Source organism: Poecilia latipinna, unplaced genomic scaffold (assembly GCF_001443285.1).
Source record: "Poecilia latipinna isolate Pla-1442-1.1 unplaced genomic scaffold, P_latipinna-1.0 Scaffold2598, whole genome shotgun sequence".
Classification (NCBI taxonomy): Eukaryota; Metazoa; Chordata; class Actinopteri; order Cyprinodontiformes; family Poeciliidae; genus Poecilia; species Poecilia latipinna.
This window is the reverse complement of record NW_015115214.1, coordinates 42,507-60,379: the sequence shown is the minus strand read 5'-3', so window position 1 is coordinate 60,379 and position 17,873 is coordinate 42,507. Positions and strand designations below refer to the sequence as shown.

Below are 17,873 nucleotides of genomic sequence, written 5' to 3'. Positions count from 1 at the left end.
TTTGTATTAAAAGTGTCATAATTTACCAAATGACGCTTTATGACAACAGTCATAAATATTCATGAAGGCTTATTCATGTTCATGACAGGTGTTATGTCATCTTTATGAAAGTGTCATGACAGTCTTATTCACCCCCCTTCAAATAAAGTGTTACCAGCTCAGTTTATTATTTAAATTAGTCTAAAAAGTTTTCTGTCTAAGGAAACCCAGCAGATTGCATGGAGTCATTGACTTGCAGCATTCTCTCCTCCTGGATGACAACATAGCAACAGTAGACAATCACTTGTGTTGTCACTGACTTTACATCCACTGGCTGCTATTTCATCTGTGGATTAGGCATCAAATTTCAACTCTTGCATTGCTTGAACCAAGATGTTTTGGACCAATTCAGCTGTGGTTCCATAAAGCTAGCTGGTTAAAGTCATACCCAGGAGTTAGAGCTGTTTCACCAGGTGGGATAGTACTGTGCCCTCCTTCCCACAGCCCCTCTGTGTTCCAGTCACTATGGTAGTTCAATGTCTGCCCAGCAGGTTGGGAGTACCAGGGGATCTGGATACAGGAAACCCCCTTGGTTGGATGGACACATCAACCAAGGGGGACACATCAGGTCCTGGCTTCAGGACGCTCTCTTAAAGACAGAAGCACTCTGTGGTGCACTGTGGTTCGAACTGTGACTCCAACTGTATAACACACGGTCTCTCCCTTCTTGGTTCTGGGTCGGGGGTTTTAGTGGGCTGATGCTCTTTGTTCTACTGCAGACCTACCTCCATCCCAGGCTTGTAGCCATCCTGTGGGGATACCTGCTGTTTGTCTGCCAGGAGCTGAGGTCGAGCTCACAAAGTCACACAAACACACAATAGAAATGGCTGAAGATCAAACAAATACAAGTTTCATTAATGCTGTCTGGATTTAAGGGGGCAGTATCATGTCTTTTCCAAGAGCACATTGGTATTTTATAGAATAATCAAGTATCTATGTTACCTTTAGTTGTTATAAAAATGTCATATCTTCCAAATATGACTTACAAAAAATTTGACATTGTAATTTAACGCCTTGGAATTGTTTACTCTGTCTATTTGAAAACTCCTCCTCTTTCTGAAACTGAAAGTGTTCAGGTGCCAAATCCTGCTGAAAAATCCTCTCAAGGCTCCAGTCCTCCCTGTGAAACCGTCATTCTGTTGGGCTCCCCTTGGTTATGTTACATAATATTTAGACACTAAAAATGTTTTAAGAATTTGGTGTTAATATTCTAATTTTCCAAATAATACAAGCTTATCATATTGCACTATGTCTTATAAATCTATTTGATGAGCTTATATTTCTAAATGTAAATGACAAACAATATTGCACTTTTCAGAGCTGTACCTGGAATCAGTCATGATAACTGAAACGTGAATCAATAATGAGATTTTTCATATCTCACTGCAAGCTTTAGAATTCATGCCAACATTTTTCAGAAGCAGATTTGATCTGGATGATGCTAATGGATGTACTGAGAAGTGGCAGTAGAAGGTTAGCAGTGTCAGACTTCTACTGTGCTAACTAGTCACAAAAAGAAAAAAAACAAACTCAAAACACTTTTTTTGTTTACACAGCCTTTCTTTATGTGAACACGCCAATGATGATAATTGTGTAATTTATAAATTTCCTTCATGTACAAAGTGCAAAAAGACTAATGTGAAAGTAGGATATCTAAAAAGAGAAAACATTTCTGAACACATGAAATTAGGAAAAAAAAAATTAAAAACAGGCTTCACATTCATCCAAGATTAAACAGAATCCTCCCAGACCCAGCCAGCCAGCCAGCCAGCCAGCCAGTCAGTCAGTCAGTCAGTCAGTCAGTCAGTCAGTCAGTCAGTCAGTCAGTCAGTCAGTCAGTCAGTCAGTCAGTCAGTCAGTCAGTCAGTCAGTCATATTTGTGTTTGTTGGACAAGAGGAAGTGGAGGCTGGGCCTGGATCTGGGGGAGTGTGTCCAGCTGTGGTCTGCAAAGTTAGCATCAGGAGACAAAAAGGCAGAGATTTAAGCTAAAAGTGAAAACATGAGAGCAGCTCAGTCCTCCAGCTCAGCTGCTTCACTCGTTCTCAAACTTGCTGTATGGGTGGTCCGAGTCCCCCATGAGGCCTGCACAGAGACAGCAGAACAACACCAGAGGTCAAGTCAGATCAACTTCTGATACATGTTCCTACCTCATCTCTGAGGAAGGCTTCATCAGTGTCGACACAGGGAACGGAGTTTTACTGGACACAGCTCTGCTGGACTGCAGCCATAAATATATTTACAATACAATATTTAACTGTTTTATCAGGTTAAATTATTACTACTAGAACTGATCCTTTGGATCTCAGACATTTTAGGTTTAATATGGAACAGCAGTCATCAAACAATGTATTTTTGTAAGTGGACCAGTAATGGTGCACTCCACACTTTTCAGATTGTAAATCACTTGGGAAGAAATTGCTGAACACCTGAAACCTTCATAATGTTCCAATACTTTGTCAAAAAAAAAGGATTAAATAAAACATATTGAAGCTTGTGACTGTCATGTGACCAAACGTGAGTGGACTGTTCACTGGGCGAATGCTGCATTAGCTGAGCCACTTTACACGCACGCACGCAGGTACAAACCTACGTTCTGCATCAGTCTGACAATTCCTGTAATAATCTGTAGAAATTGAGACTGAACTGTTAGGACACAGGAAGTGTCCTCCTCTCCAGACTGACTTCTAGTGATGAAGGCAGGAGGCCAGACAGCCTGGACATCAGTCACTCTCCTGTCTTAGTGCACACACAGACACCCAGCTCTCACTGAGGACCAACGTTTTTACACCCATCTAATTTAAACAGATCAATATATTGACCTGATGTATATAATTCATGTGATCTCATCTTTAAACTGTATTTAGGTTACACAGAGCCTTTTCTAATGAACATACACTCAAATGTCATTTCCCATAATCACCACAGATTCTATATGATTACAAATACATGCACATGTTTAGAGGGGCCCAAAGAGACCCCCGTTCCCAGCTGCCAGGGAGACCCATCGTTATCATCCGTTATATTTCAAAATTCCTGGTTGCTTTGGATCACACCATAGTTTCAAAATGGACTCACTACAGAGACAGCAACTTCAGGAATCTCAGACTCTAACCCAACATTTTGGTGGGGGGAGAATAAAGGCAAATACCAATGATACTGAGCAAATGTAGTTAGTAAACTGGAAACTTTTGAATTTGAGTAAAGCTACAAAAAAAGTCTAAAAAATGTTATCTCCAAGTTTTCTGGCATTTAACAATTAGAAAAGATTTTGGTAATTTGAACTACACTAAGACAAGTAATATTTGGTCTGATTTAACTTCAGACGTCAAAGAAAAATTGTGTTTGTGTCTCTATATTCAGTGTATGTAAATATTTGGTTTCATCTGTGGCTACCATGAAAATGACAGAGCTCTCTGTTCTTTGTTAGTGGGGAAATGTGAAACATTAAAACATTAATACGTACCATACTTTCTCCGGATCTCATCGTGTCTTGACTGTCTCTCCACCTTCCTGTAGGAGACAACCAAAGAAAACAGAAAGGTCATCCTGATTGTCAGGACAGATTCAACCAATCATGTCTGACTAAAATCTAAACTGGTCTCTACTGCATCTGTTTGTACTGACTGGGCTAAAGCCTGGAGGAATAAACTGCTGCCACATCTGTACACTCAGTAAAGGATTGAAATAATGTTTTCTAGAAACTTGGTGCATTGACAGGCAGACAGATAGACCGACTTGTACGGAAGTGAGCCCTGGTACTTCTGCCACAAAACATGGCTTCCTTCAACAAGCTGGAAGTGAAAGCAGAGGTAGAGGGAAGAACACAATAAAAGTCTGATCCAGACCTCAGCTGCAGCTTGTGAAACTGAGAAGTTCCTTCCTTATGCTAAAGGCTGAGAGTCTTACAAGTTTGCAGTCTCAGGATGATCAATGGTTAACAGTTAACACAAATTCTCTAGAAAAATGGGTCAAAACAGCCCTGATTGTTGGAAGTATTTCCTATAAAATGAAGTTTATAAAAGTGAACTCTGTTTGGGATTTATTTCAATTCAGTTCAAAAATATTTTCTTTTTATCCCAAAGGGACACTAAATGCTCCCACCATGAGTGGTGTAATTCCAGAGTTTGCAATTTGCCTATAAATTGATTAAAGAAAATCAAACCTGCCTGGCATGTGCACCAGTCAGTTTTCAGTCCTGAACCTATCATTTTCTCCTTCACAGGTTTGCTTTTAGTTATCTGAACCCAACTGAAGCAGCATCCTATGAGGTCGTCAATGTTTTTTAAACAGCTGCTGTGGTTTTAGAAAAGGGATGGAAGGAAACTGAAGAACATCAAGAACAACCTCAAGCTTCCTCAGTTTCTTCAGTCAGAGGCTTCTTCGGTACAACTGTAATACAGACTGTTACAGGAGAGTCTTCCTAGCCACAGTCAGCAGCATCTAGGACTCTCTGAAGAAACTTGCCTGAGTTACAATAATATTTCATTTCCCTCTGGGATTAATAAAGTTTTTCTCAAACAGGAAGAGGAGCAGACTGGAGCTGGACCAGCCAAACATCTGAGGTGGTCTGGTGTTCCACACATCACTGGGCTTTAGTTTTAGACTATTTTTTATTACAGAAACTGAATTTCAATGAGAACGTATCTGAAGGTTCTGCCACTTGTTAGCTTTGAAGAAAAACTGACAGAAGGAAGCAATAGTGAGTTGATCAGCAGCATCAGAGCTCTACATGGAAGTGGCTGCAGCTTGAGGGAGTCCAGGAAGCAGCAGTCCTTCTTCAGAGCATGACCTCCATCTCCACAGGTCATCCAGAGATGTGATCAGCTGTCTCTTTAAAGACCAGGACCTGATCCACAATAGAGATGTTGGTCTCCCAGGGCAACAAAACTTTGTTTAATAATTAGTCACTGTGGGCAGATATACTAAGACTTGAGTTGTTGAGAAGTATGATAGATTTTTGCTCTTGTTCTTGCAGTCCAGAGTAGAACTAACTCCTCTGTTCCTCAGAGTGTCTGCTCTAACAGAGGACAGCCCTGGACAGGAAGTAGTCCTCTGGTTCTGAGCACATGACCAGCAGCTGCTGCTGACACTAAACAATCCAACTGGAGAACATTGAACTCCTCTGGGGCTGGTAGGAGCCAGACACCAGCTGCTGGTTCCTGAACATAATACAAAGAAGATGATGCTGCGTCTACATGAGATCTGAACACGACTAAAGCTCCACATCGTTTTTAAAGCTTAAATATGAAAAAAAAAAAACCCTAAGTGTGGAGCTCTCAGTTTTACCTGTAGCTGGTTGAAATAATATTGTACTGACAAACACACTCTTATTGAGATTCATCAGCTCCTTAACAGACTCTCTGCTTTGCCACTGGAAACCTTTTAGTCATGTAAGGCAGCAGTTATAACCCACATAAAACTTCTACAATAATGGCTTTGTGCTTGAAGATATTCTTGGGAATTCAAAACTTATTCCATAAACAAAAAGGAGGGAGGGAGTGAGCAAAGGAAGGAAGAGAGGAAGGAAGGGTGGAAGGAAAGATGGAAGAAAGAGAAGGAGAGACCACACTAAGCTCTCTGTAAGTTTTGAACTGAGATATCATTAAAGTTTCTGTTGAAAAGCACTGATCTGACCCAGCATCAGTCCTGACGGGACCAGGACAGCTGTCACATGAAGCCTGTTCTGATGTGCTCCGGATGTTTCTACGGAGGCCTGGAGGGAAGTTCTTACCGTTCCTCAGCGCGCTGTCTGATCTCCTCTCTCCTTCTGGCAAATCTCTCCTCATCTCTGTCAGGCCTTCAGATAAAAGAAACATGAGAATCACTGCACATCACAGCTCAATAAATAACAAAAAGCCTTCAGTTTACTGGAGCTATATGGGTAGTTTCACTCGCTTTATTCTAATGCAAAACAACAAGGAGGTTCCAAACTTCATTATTACATCGTTACAGATGCTGAACACATTGAAATATAAAAGTAAAATCTAAGTGAAGCAGAAGTGAGACAGTGGAGTTCCAGGAAGGTTTGATTCCCGCCAACAGTTCTGTCAGTGACCAACAGGCCAGCAAACGGCTGACTGACTGATGGGATGGTTTTATTTTCACTGCAGCACAATGACTGAACACCACACACACAAACTTAAAAGCCAAATTCAGTTTAGTTCCTGCAGATTCATGAATGCCTCAACCTTGTGAGACTGAATGTAGGAGCTTCTTTGTTGTCACGATACCAAAACATTAATCTCCATCCTGACTCCATGAAAAATACTTGTCTTTGATGCTCATTTTTGGGGAGTTGAGAGGAAGGAGAGGCAGAAAGTTCTTTCTAGCAGAAATTGGAAAAATATAGTTAATTACTGTATCATCATACTTCTGTTTCCTTAATTAAAGCAACGAAAAAGTAGCAAACAATCCATCAGCATCTGCAAAAAAACATGTAAGCAGGAATGTTTAGCACAGGAGCAGAGAAGAAGATAGTATTTGGGGCAAAGTGTTCGAAACTGACCCACAGTCTCACATGGTTGACAGTAAAACTGCATCAATGAGCTGGTGTTGGTGAATCATCAATTAGAAACTTCAAAAAACAACCACACAGATATTCATCTTTATGAAATGATCAACATTTAAATACCTACATGATCCTATTATAAGATCTTTACCTTGTTCTGGTGTGATAATGTCTTCACTATCCTGCTATATCAAAACATACAGGCTTAAAATGACAATCGCTTTCTGTTGAAATAATTGTACAGATAATTGTGTACTTGGGTTAGTTTATTGAGACTAAATTTTAATTATTGATTATATCTCCAGCTAAAATCTCAAGCTTATTTTACGTGCTGAAAAAACAAGAAACGTCACAAGTTGGACTTGTTGAAGTGACCAGTTTGCTTGTTCTGTTGATGTTTTGATGCAATAAGGCTTGAATCTTGATTTGTTGTGATGTTACATTATGATGCAGTCATGTGACCTCACCTTGAACGTCGGCTCCTGCAGCAGCAGCAGCAGCAGCAGACGCTGATGCTGATCAGGATGGTTCCGGCCACCACTGCCAGGGCGATGATCAGCGCTTCAAAGTTCACTGAAACACAAACACAAATAAGCTAGCATAAAACATTTTCCTGTTCAAAAGCTCCTTAAGGTTCAGCAAGAGATTAAACATCCTGCAGCACACTCAACACGTTTAGCTCCAACTCCATCTGCTGGTTTATCCATAACACCGCAGGTTTTTCCCACTAAAGTGAAACTCTAAGTTTCAGTTTCCAGTGAAACGCAGAGTTCAGAAGATCCTCTGATCAGGTGGAGACTATAATTACTTCATATTGTCCCCTGACCCCGCAGCCTAACCAGTGGCTGAACACAAGACTACAGAAAACACAAAGTCAACATTAGAGTGAAATAAATCGCGCCATTGTGGAATGTCATGGTTCACATTAAGTCCTAAAAGTGAGTCAGAAGTAAACAAGTTTTTTTTTTTTAGTTTTTTTCAAGAAATAATTACATTTGATTTATACAATAGGATGACAGTAAATTTATTTAGATCTGTTTTTCTCACTAATAAGTTGGTTACCATGTCCAAAGATCAATATCCCATATAAGAAAATGTAGACATCTTTTTGTAAAAGTTTCATGTTTTTCTTTATACTAAAATAAAATTCGGAATAAAATGGGTGCACTTTAAAAATGACAACAGATTTTCTGTCGTATACATTGATAAAAAATCAGGAGATGTTTTTTTTTTTTCAAAAGCTCGGGTAATATTTGTGGCTCTAAATGTCTTACTTATAGGGACTGAGGGAAAACATGTCTGTATTGGAAAGGTTTTAAACACTTAACTGATGAAGTTTCTCTCTTCAGTTCAGTGAACATGGGGAACCCCCAATCTGCACTCAGTTTCAACTTACAGCTATTAAACAGCTGCGTTGGACTTTTAAAAAGAAATAAAGAGGAAGCATGTAGATTGCAGTTAGGGAAAGATATAGAGCCAACAGATATGTCAGAGACAGTGAAACAATTCACAGTTAGAGGAAGAGAAAGTTCTGACTAAAACATGTCACTCAACTGCTGAGGCCCGGAAACAAAAACAAAGAAGGGAAGCCTTGAATTTGCCTGTTTTAAACAGGCATGTCAATTTAGAAAGCATTAAAGGTTCCATATGTTAGGGTGGGTTTTGTTTGGTTTAAATCACACCAATAAGCAATTCCACCTTAAATTTAATCAAACTATAAGAGCAACTCCCTCTTCCCCGAGAAGGCAGTCCGAGTTTCTCTGAAAGTCAAAAGCAAACAGAGAGAGCAACAAGACCAACTCACACCAGCACACGCCCCACCGGGCCTGGGACAGCGGGCACAGCGATGCTGGGGGCAACAGCCAGGTCACGGGGTAATCTGTGCAGTTGTTGGTGGCAAAACACCAGAGACACTGTGGAAACAACATGAAAACATCAGACCCAGAAGTTTTATTTATTACAGTTCACTCACTGCCTGCTGAGTTATGATAAAACAATAAGGACCTGTTAACCAGCGGGAGGATATTCTGGGTTATTACAGTTTGATCAGAGCTCTTTATTTACGTAATTGGAGTCAAATACCCCCTCAAAAATAAAAACAATAGAAAAATAAAGTAACAGAATTACATTTCAAGTAAATACTAATCTCTCTAATATATAAAACATAGAAGAAATAATGTTCTATGTTATCTTCTATAAACATAAGAGAAAAAGTCAGATACACCAGAGACGAGTGGAACATGACACACCAGAGTGGTGCAAACAAATATACTGACAAAAGCTCTTCATCAGGAAATGTTACTATGACAACATGCTGAATATTTGACTAAGCAAAGACTAAGACATAAACAGAAAACTACATGTCTTATTGAAATATTGTTTAAAAAAAATTCAGCATCATTATTAGTTTTGTAAACTGAACTTTCAATAAATCTAGAAAACATATTTAAAATATTTCACGCTAACGAAACCATCAAAGATAAGATATTATTTTAAGAGAAAGATCAAAGGTCAGTAAAACCATCATTTATGACACAAGTGGAAAAATTATGCAGGCAAAGGTCTGGATTTACAGCAGCTATAAAGTCTTTTCACCCACCTTAGCATGAGGAACGCAGCTGTCACAGTTCTTGTTGATGGAACATGCTGAAAAGAGATGAAAAATAAACTTGATGAGAAAAATATAATTTACAGCAAATATTCAGTATGAATGCTCAAAAGTGAAGGGATAAGCTGAAATGTGCTAAAAAAGCCAAAAGGAAGAAATAAATGTATGTTAAAACAATAAAATTAAAACAGTAAATTGCAATTTACATTGCTAACACAGTATTAATCTAATCAAAAGAAATAATTCGATCTGCAGTACAGAAGAATATTTCTGACAAAGACTTTGACCCAGTTGGTTCCATATTGGCATGAGCTGATTTTATTGTTCCAGCGTCAGAAATGACAACAACAAGGTTAATTATTATGATTCATTTATCTTAATCTCTGCGTTAATATTTTTCGTGACCTTTATAGCTTCAGAAGTGGAAGGGATGAAGACTGCATTATAAATTCATAAACACAGTTATTGGAAAATCCCACAATGTGGGACAAAGGACAGATTTCGCCACATCTGGAGGCAGGCATTTTTTCATCAAAAAATGACTTTCACAAAGAAATACTAAAATGTTTAACTATTTAGTTACAACCCGGAGTGAAGAGTAATCCTTCAAAGAGCACAAGGTCACTGAATCACCTAAAAGCTTCTGGAAGAAAAACAGCAAGTAATAGAGCTAAAACACCAAACGAAGTTTTAGACCAAACAAAAGAAAGCCTTTTTGAGGTCAGAAACAGACGACCAATGTGTACGCACACACGCACGCGCGCACACATACACCATTAAGCTATGGCGTAGCTTCAAAATCCAGCTAAATATCTAACGTTCATTTGCTCTGAAACGTCAGCAAACTGAAGTTAAGTTTTCATAAACATGCAATAAAAATTCAGCACGTAAAAGTTAACTTTAGAAAGAAAATGTCGGAGCTTACGGGGTGGTGGCGGTGCAGTTGTTTGGCATTTGCTCTGGCTAACAAAGCTAACAAGCAGCAGCCCAACAACAGACAACACAGAAAAGGTCATAGTAACTCTGCCCGGTAGTAACATGGACATAATGAACGGAATAACCAGACGACTGGACACGGGAGCCGCGTTTAAAACACTTGATTATCCGCTGGTTGACAGTGAAAGTCTGCTGCTCGTCTCTGCCGTTTCTGTTTACTTGGACTACGTCACTTCCTGAATTGACGACACTGAAGTTAGCTTCCGAATCTGGGTAAGAGCAAAGGGACATTTCACCGCTTTTCAGCAGATAACTGCAGTTCATTTGGTTTGGTAAACACCTTTCTATATAAAGACTGATTCTTCTTTAGATCCATCCTGAAAACTTGCAACACTGACTAGTCAGAGCTAGATTTATTTAACACAACTTACACACTGTTCGGGTTTCTATGACCTTGTTTAATGTTGTTTGATATAAAATACATAGAAATAGCAATTATTATGTTTCTAAAATAGCTGTTTTAGATTGGAAGCTATGCTTTTAGAAAGTTCTGTAAAATAGTTCAGCCAGTGTTTGACCAGTTCAATAAATTTAGCATTTTCAAGTAGAGAGTATTCAAAGAGGTCTAAATTCTCTTAAAGCGCATAGAATAATTCCTGAATAGGAAGCCTTGAATCAGAGTCCAACTTCAGCACCGTGTAGAGGGTTGTTGCGTTCAGCCTCCCTATACGGGAGAAGGTATGTTTAATCGAGTATTCGAGTATCCGTCTTGCTTTTTTTTCCCATAATTTTGACATTCAGGAATAATAATTCAGGATTCTTATTCTCAGGGAAGAATCTTAAAAATTTGGAAACTGAGACAGATGCAAACAAACATAGTGACGGTGGATTGTAATTTTGTAATTCAGATATAAGCTATTTTTACATCTTTTTCACTAAACTTTATTCAATATTTTTATATATGTGATTTCTGTGTTACAGATGAACAGACCTGATTTTCATTAGAAGATGGTTTTACATTTGGCCTGTTTGAGTTGACTCGAGTGTGTTTTCTTTTACACAGAGTTTAAACAAAGTTTTTTTTTTTTTTTTCTTGACAGTGTTTTCTGTCCGTTTGCTGTTACATATGCAAAATGCATGTTTTTCGGAGCTCAAAAGTATGTTATTCAAATAATTTAAGTGATTCAAAGATTTTATCAAAGAATTTAAGTTATTCAGCATTTTACTACTAAAAGTGTTTAGCATAATTTCACTGCTGCAAAAATTTGAAAAGTTTTAAAACACATTGAAATATTAAATAATGTAGTGGTTATAGGTCTGAGAACAAATAGAAACCATACAGCTGCGCTTGTAAACTCACAGGTAAATTAATAAGGACATGAAAATGAATATCATTCATATATATTTATCTTAATATTAGTTGACATATATTATCACATTTACTTATTAAGCTGCAGCAGAGCCACGAAACTATGTAGATCTTTTACACAGTTAAGATAAAAGTAATATTTCAAACTTACTGCAAAAATGCTCAGAGTAGAATTAAACTCTGGTGGGAAGTCAGAAGCAGGTTGCAAACAAGCCAGCAGCAAAAGGGTTGTGTTGGAACATACCAAGTGGTGGAGAAAGTACTCAAACAATGTACTAAAGTAAAAGTACAAATAAATAGACAAATATGTACACTAAAGTACCACATTACCATTGTTTCTTGAGTAAAAGCAAGAAAATACTGGCTTTTAAAAGTACTTAAAATATTAAATGTAAAAGTACTTGCTGAATGTACTTAATATCATTAAGTGCACCTAAAATTTTAATAAATCAGTAATGCGCCATTTAAATGAAAAATGCTGCAGATGTTTTTTTTTTTTTATTGTGTTTACTTTGTGACAGTTTAGATTTAAAGTTGTGATTCTATGCATCAGAATTTCAGGGACGACTTGCGTCACTCTAGCAGACCGTAACTACAGTCATTTTCAATAAATTAATCAAGTGAAAACATTAATTGACTAGAAGGTGGCAGTGTTTATGCATCCACTATCAATCTGTCAGCAGGGAGTTTTTATTTTATTTTGTATTATGTTTAAGTATGTAAAGTCTGTCACTTCGGCAAATTTTCACAAGAAAATGGAGATACCTCTGCAGACGAACAACTATACCGTAATTTATATGAGAAGTGGTGTATTTTGTGAATCTGAGGCAGTAAAATGCCTCTGATTTGAGCTCTATTGAGCTTTTAAAACTAAACAAGAGTAGAATTGAAATATGATTTATCCTTTAGAGGGGAAATTTATATGTTGCTGCAGCTGAATGACACACAAGTTGAAGTGAGCAGATTTACACAAAAGTAAAAAATATAAAAACAGAAAATGAAAAAAGAGACTGTACAGTGAGGAAAAATTTACAACAAAAAGAAAAGAAGTACCTGTATTAAAAATAACATACTATTTTCCAATAAATTTCCAACTGAGTAAGCACATAATAAATAGTAAATGTTCATACATATCTGTACATAGAAAACAGAATATTACAACAAATTAAAAAACTATGCAAATAAGAGCAGGCATGTGAACACTTACAGAGTTTCTTGGGAGCAGTGATGGTTCTAGAATCTGACAGCTGCTGGGAGGAAGGATCTGCTGTAACACTCCTTTGTCCACGCGTGCAGCAGTGTGTCGCTGAAGGAGCTCTGCAGGTCAGCAGCAGCTACACTCATGGGATGGGAGACATTGTCCATCAGTGATATTGTGTTTGCTCAAGAATAACTGTAACAGAAAATGAACTAAACACAGAAAGATGAAAGAGGATGAAGCTGCTAACTGATGTCTGATAAAGAAGCTTTGGTTCGCACAAATGTAGACACTGGCACAAGTAAATATAGAACAGTGGAAGGATTTGTAACTGAAGGGTAGAGACTCATCATACAGGCTCCTTTGTTAGAGCTAAATATAATAGAAGTTCATATTGGAAAACTTTGTGGAGACGGCCAAAGAAAGGTGTCTTCTGATGTATTGCTCTATCTGTTGTACACAGAATCTCGATTCAGCTGTTTACTTTTATCTTCTCTTATTCTCATCTCCAGCAAAGGTAAAAAACACTGATCTGTTGGGATCAGCTGTTGGGAGTGGATCTTTTCCCCCACTTTGTGGTCATGCCATGGTGAGTGTGTTCTGACTCCACACTCATTCTGGGATGGAGGGAGAAGTTATGAATGTAAAACACCTTTTAGAAGGGACATTTTTCAAGGAACCATCACAACGAAATGAAAGAATTCAGAGCATTCATCTGTTTTCTGTATGAGCTTGAATGTTGTTCTAATTGAAGGAGGGGGACAAAAGGTGTTTGGGGTGGGGTGAGTGGTAAGTGAGAATGAAGAATCTCTGGTACCAGTCAGTCTTGCAGTGAATTTGAAGACGCCTTTGACTGAGGACTATTGCTGCACAAACATTTCACAGCTGTCGGAAACAGCTCAGTTTACTTCTAAACATGCTGTGTAGTGTTTGCCATAGGTGCCATATACTATCCCCTAGAGTTTAGCAGAGACGACCCGAGCAGAGTATAAACATTGTGCCGGCTTTATTCTGCTCTGAATGCGTCGGGCAGAACCAAACTTAACCCAGCTTCCCTGTCCCTGCTGCAGAAAAGCTCCTGATAACATGATGCTACCATGTTTCCGTTAGGGTATGGTATTCTCAGTATGCAGGCAGTTGAGAACATGAGCACCTTCTTCCAACAGAGCTATACAGTGGCAGCTTCACCATAATGCTAAATGTGATGCTAAAAGCTTCATATCATTACTAGAATAGCAAACCACCAGCTACTCTGTGCGAAGTGAAAATTATCCATATAATTCCATCTGGAAAATTTTCATTCTAACCAGTCCTTCTCCAGTAACTATCTTACAGAATGAGATAACGACGGTCATTTATTTGTTAGAAAGCAGGTTTTCTCTGCTGGACATAGGAAGCACCAGCTTCCCTCCATGAATTTGTACAACTTTTTAACATTTTCACAGTTCTGCTGTCCAAACATGGAGATTCATTTAGACTGGAATCCAGTTGGTTAATCCTCTTGTTAACTTCTAGGATGTGCAGTATTGGTCTTCCATATTTATGCAGCAGTGCATACTAAAATGCAATGTAAAACAGTTATGTAGCATCTGCAACTGTTCTGCATCCATCTGTCTTCACATGCATTAAAACACAAACATAATCCCAGAGAAGTCTTACTTAGGAACGCTATGTCAAGCTAAATCCCTAACTGATTTGTTAATCCAGTTTTCTTGAGAATGGTTATCTTAAAAAAAATAAACTAAAATAAAATCAGCCAAATTCATAAGAAACTAAGAAAAAAAAACTTTACTTCCTTATACTGGTCACAAGGTGGCATAAGAAGCCTGCAAAAGTAAAGCAGACTTTTGCAATCATGCAGAAAAACAATCATCTGGAAACAAAGGGGCCATGTTAGCACCAGTACAATAATTTAATCTCTTAAAATTCTGCTTTACTCTTTTTCTTTCTTTTCCTTATTATTATTATTATTATTTTTTTTTAGAAATCTTTGCTCAGGTTGACCTGTAGAACGATGCAGAGAGAACAAAACCTACACTGAATACTGGGTTCATGTGGATATGCTGCAAAGGGGTGAAATAATTTCCCTTTGCAACCAAAATTGCTAAGCTAATGGCACCCATAATTACAAGGAATAGAGATTTATCGCTATTCCTTTGCTGATCTTTGAACCACCATTTTTAATAGACTGTCGTTTTCCTCCTTTTCTTTGTAATTTCCAGGCTATCAATGAGACATTTACACTCATGGTGGGATTTTTAATAATAAAGTCTTTACTGTTATTTCTTCATCTGTTTAAAGTCAAAGTCCTGCTGTGTGCAGTTTCCTTGCAGTCTGCCTCTGGATTCTCTAGAGCTGCATCATACACCCTCTCTCCTAGTTCCCACTTTAATTAATTTTCCTTATTACAGCCCTCTGTAGGGTGCCTTGTCTCATTTTAAAGTCTGTTTAAACCCGTTTTAATATCTTTCAGCTCTGCTAAAGTGTGCAGCGTTCAGGAAGGACAGGCCTTCTTCACAATGGCATAGACACATGCAGGAAATCCTTTTCTGTTACCTTGAGGTAAAGACAAGAAGTTCTTCTTCTTCAGTTTGAAGCCATATCAGAGGCATAAAGTCAAGCAGAGGAGAAGGAGGCAGGTACAAATTTGTTTGTCTACATCCTGTCTGTTCTGTGCAAGATGAAGATTCAGACATTAGTCTGTCCCTCATTCAGTGACAATGAGGAATAGCTGCAATGTTACGTCCTGTTAATCCCAAGTTTTGAGTCCAAGTCTGATCTTTCTTCAACCACTCTTCTTTCAGATTCTTGTTTTCAAAGCTTCAAGAATTTCAGGATGTAAAGAAGGAAGGACAAGTGATCCGGTCCAGCTTTTGTGATTCCTTGAAATATAAAAAACAAATCTGACTGAGAATACATCTTACTTACAGTGCTGTAAAAAGTTTGGACCCTTTCTTCTGTTTCTGCATGTTTTTATTAACCTGAAATGATTCAGTTAGCATGAGACAATGAATGTCTGAATAAATCCAGAACGTTATGCTCAGTGATGGTTTCATTTAAGTTTCAGTGGTGCATAGTAGCATTCAGCTTCTACACCCCACAAATCTGGAACAAACTTCTGGAAAATTGTAAAAATGCTGAAACACTGAGTTCCTTTAAACATAGACTGAAAACCCACCTGTTTAAAATGGTTTTGACCCATAATAAATGAAACACTAACCAACACTTTGATGTGTAATGATAGCATTTAGCAAAATATAATGTTTCACTTGTCACTTTGTATTTTTGTTCTTTTATGATGCAAAGCCTTTTTGCTGAAATGTGCTATGCAAATAAACTTTGTTGATTTACTAAGGGAGAAACGTCTCTAAACCAACCTGGTGTATTCTGAACACACAGTAAGCAGGAACAGACAACAGGCTGAGCTGACTGAGTGCTGTGCTCCTCACTGCCCCATGCAGCTAACAGATACTTTACACTCAGTTTGTTCACATCAGTTAATTCAGTCTTGTTAAGGACAAGAATCCCTTTCAGCTACTTTCCATCCCAAATCATTCCACTAACAGATTATTTAGTGACAAAATCACTATGAAATCACTATCACTAATCACTACTAGATCAGAATGGAAAATATACTAAACATTCAGAAGAGGTCTATGGCGGTGAGAGTGAATTGAACTGAATTCTTCTTCAAGATTTTCCAGTAGGGAGCAGAATTCATGAATCCATTGATAATGACAAGTCTTTCAGGTAAAGCAGCAAAGAAGCTGCAGATCATCACACCACCACCACTGTGTTTCACTGTAGGTACCATCTATTTTTGAAATACTGTGTTAGTGCAACTCCACTGGTAACCTTCCACTGTCTGATAGATTCTTCTCTTGTCTTGTCAGTTCCCAGAATATTTTCCTGGGAGTCTTCAGGGTAATAAAGATGATTTTTTTTTGGTTGAAACTGAAGATGGGAATTTGCGTCTCTGTGACCCTCCAAAGAAACATTATTTATTTGGATCCCCATTAGTTTCCACCGAAGTGGTTACTAATCTTCCAAGTAATAAAACACAAAAATATTTATACAGCATATGAGACCATTTCCTCATTAACATAGACTATGCACAAAATTAGTCAGACATCACATCTTACAAATTATACACATAAAAAGAATAAGATTTAATAAAAAATAAGATTTCAGTCCTCTTTTTTAAAAAAAGTGTGTGTTTTAAATTTTATGTGTTTAGGTTATTTATTCCATTCCTGTGTAGACAACAACTTTGTTTTTGGACAAATTAGTTTGTCCAAAAACACGGGAGTGGATGGATGGATGGATGGATGGATGGATGGATGGATGGATGGATGGATGGATGGATGGATGGATGGATGGATGGATGGATGGATGGAATACAAAGAGTACTTTGTATTTCCACATGCCATCTTCTCTGACATATTCATTTGCTCATCTGGAACCTGCAAATCTGACAAAAAAAATCTGAAGAGGGGCAAACATTTTTCTACAGTGCAGCACCTTAACAACAGTGAACCTCTCTGCAGTAGAACTGGTCCGCATATGAAATGTTGCCTTGCAGAGGCTAATACACAGCCACATAAAGGCACACAGAGTTGATTATGGCTTATTTTAGACCTCAGGAGTCTGCAGCAAACTTCCATATTTCCAGTCATCAGCATGCTCACCACGTGACACCTCCCCCACCTTTTTCTCAATCTTTCTCCCTCTCCTCCGCCTCCTTCTTTTTCCCCCTCTCTCCCGCTGTGTGTCTCCCTCTTTCCCCTTCTCCTCTGGCTCAGTGGTGTGTTTCCAAGAGATAAGACCCTTGCTCATTTCACACATGAGGAGAGTGCAGTTGGAAAAGGCTCTATATGTATGCGTGTGTGTGCGTGGATATACCTGTGTTTGTGGCCGTGTGCGTGTATGTGTGTGTGTGTGTATGACGTGGACGCTTATGTATGTGTTGAAAGTTGGAAAAAAAGAGAGCAAGTACGGACTCACTCAAAGTTTTCTCCACTTGAAGCTGCCTCCTAACTCTCACTGATTCGTCTATCCTGCAGAGCAGTCTGACAGGAGCAGAAAGCAACAGCCGCTTCCCTGTTAAAGTCCCTGTTTTCACTCCAGTGAGCTTTAAAAATACAGATCAAAGTCGAGGCTACCATTTTTGTTGTGCTGCCGAATGCAAATAAAGTCAAGATTCAAAAGGTTTTG

The 17,873-nt window shown here is 38.3% G+C and overlaps 1 protein-coding gene across 1 annotated transcript; it reads right to left on the bottom strand.

Annotated features, from left to right (window-relative positions):
• Positions 1-1,847: 1,847 nt before the first annotated feature.
• Positions 1,848-10,334, bottom strand: LOC106938459 (pituitary tumor-transforming gene 1 protein-interacting protein). The gene is made up of 7 exons (XM_015020516.1): positions 10,082-10,334; positions 9,148-9,194; positions 8,353-8,461; positions 7,016-7,121; positions 5,772-5,837; positions 3,504-3,550; positions 1,848-2,122 (listed from the first exon to the last, which is right to left on the bottom strand). Exons 1-7 carry the CDS (start codon positions 10,200-10,202, stop codon positions 2,073-2,075), a joined length of 546 nt encoding a protein of 181 aa, XP_014876002.1. The 5' UTR covers positions 10,203-10,334; the 3' UTR covers positions 1,848-2,072.
• Between the last annotated feature and the right edge of the window lie 7,539 nt (positions 10,335-17,873).

Excerpts from the sequence above, each read along its gene's own strand:
- LOC106938459 (XM_015020516.1), bottom strand. The coding sequence starts at position 10,202 with ATGTCCATGTTACTACCGGGCAGAGTTACTATGACCTTTTCTGTGTTG. Across the intron at positions 9,195-10,081 it reads AACTGCACCGCCACCACCCC|CATGTTCCATCAACAAGAAC; the intron begins GTAAGCTCCGAC and ends ATCTCTTTTCAG. Across the intron at positions 3,551-5,771 it reads AGACAGCGCGCTGAGGAACG|GAAGGTGGAGAGACAGTCAA; the intron begins GTAAGAACTTCC and ends TGTCTCCTACAG.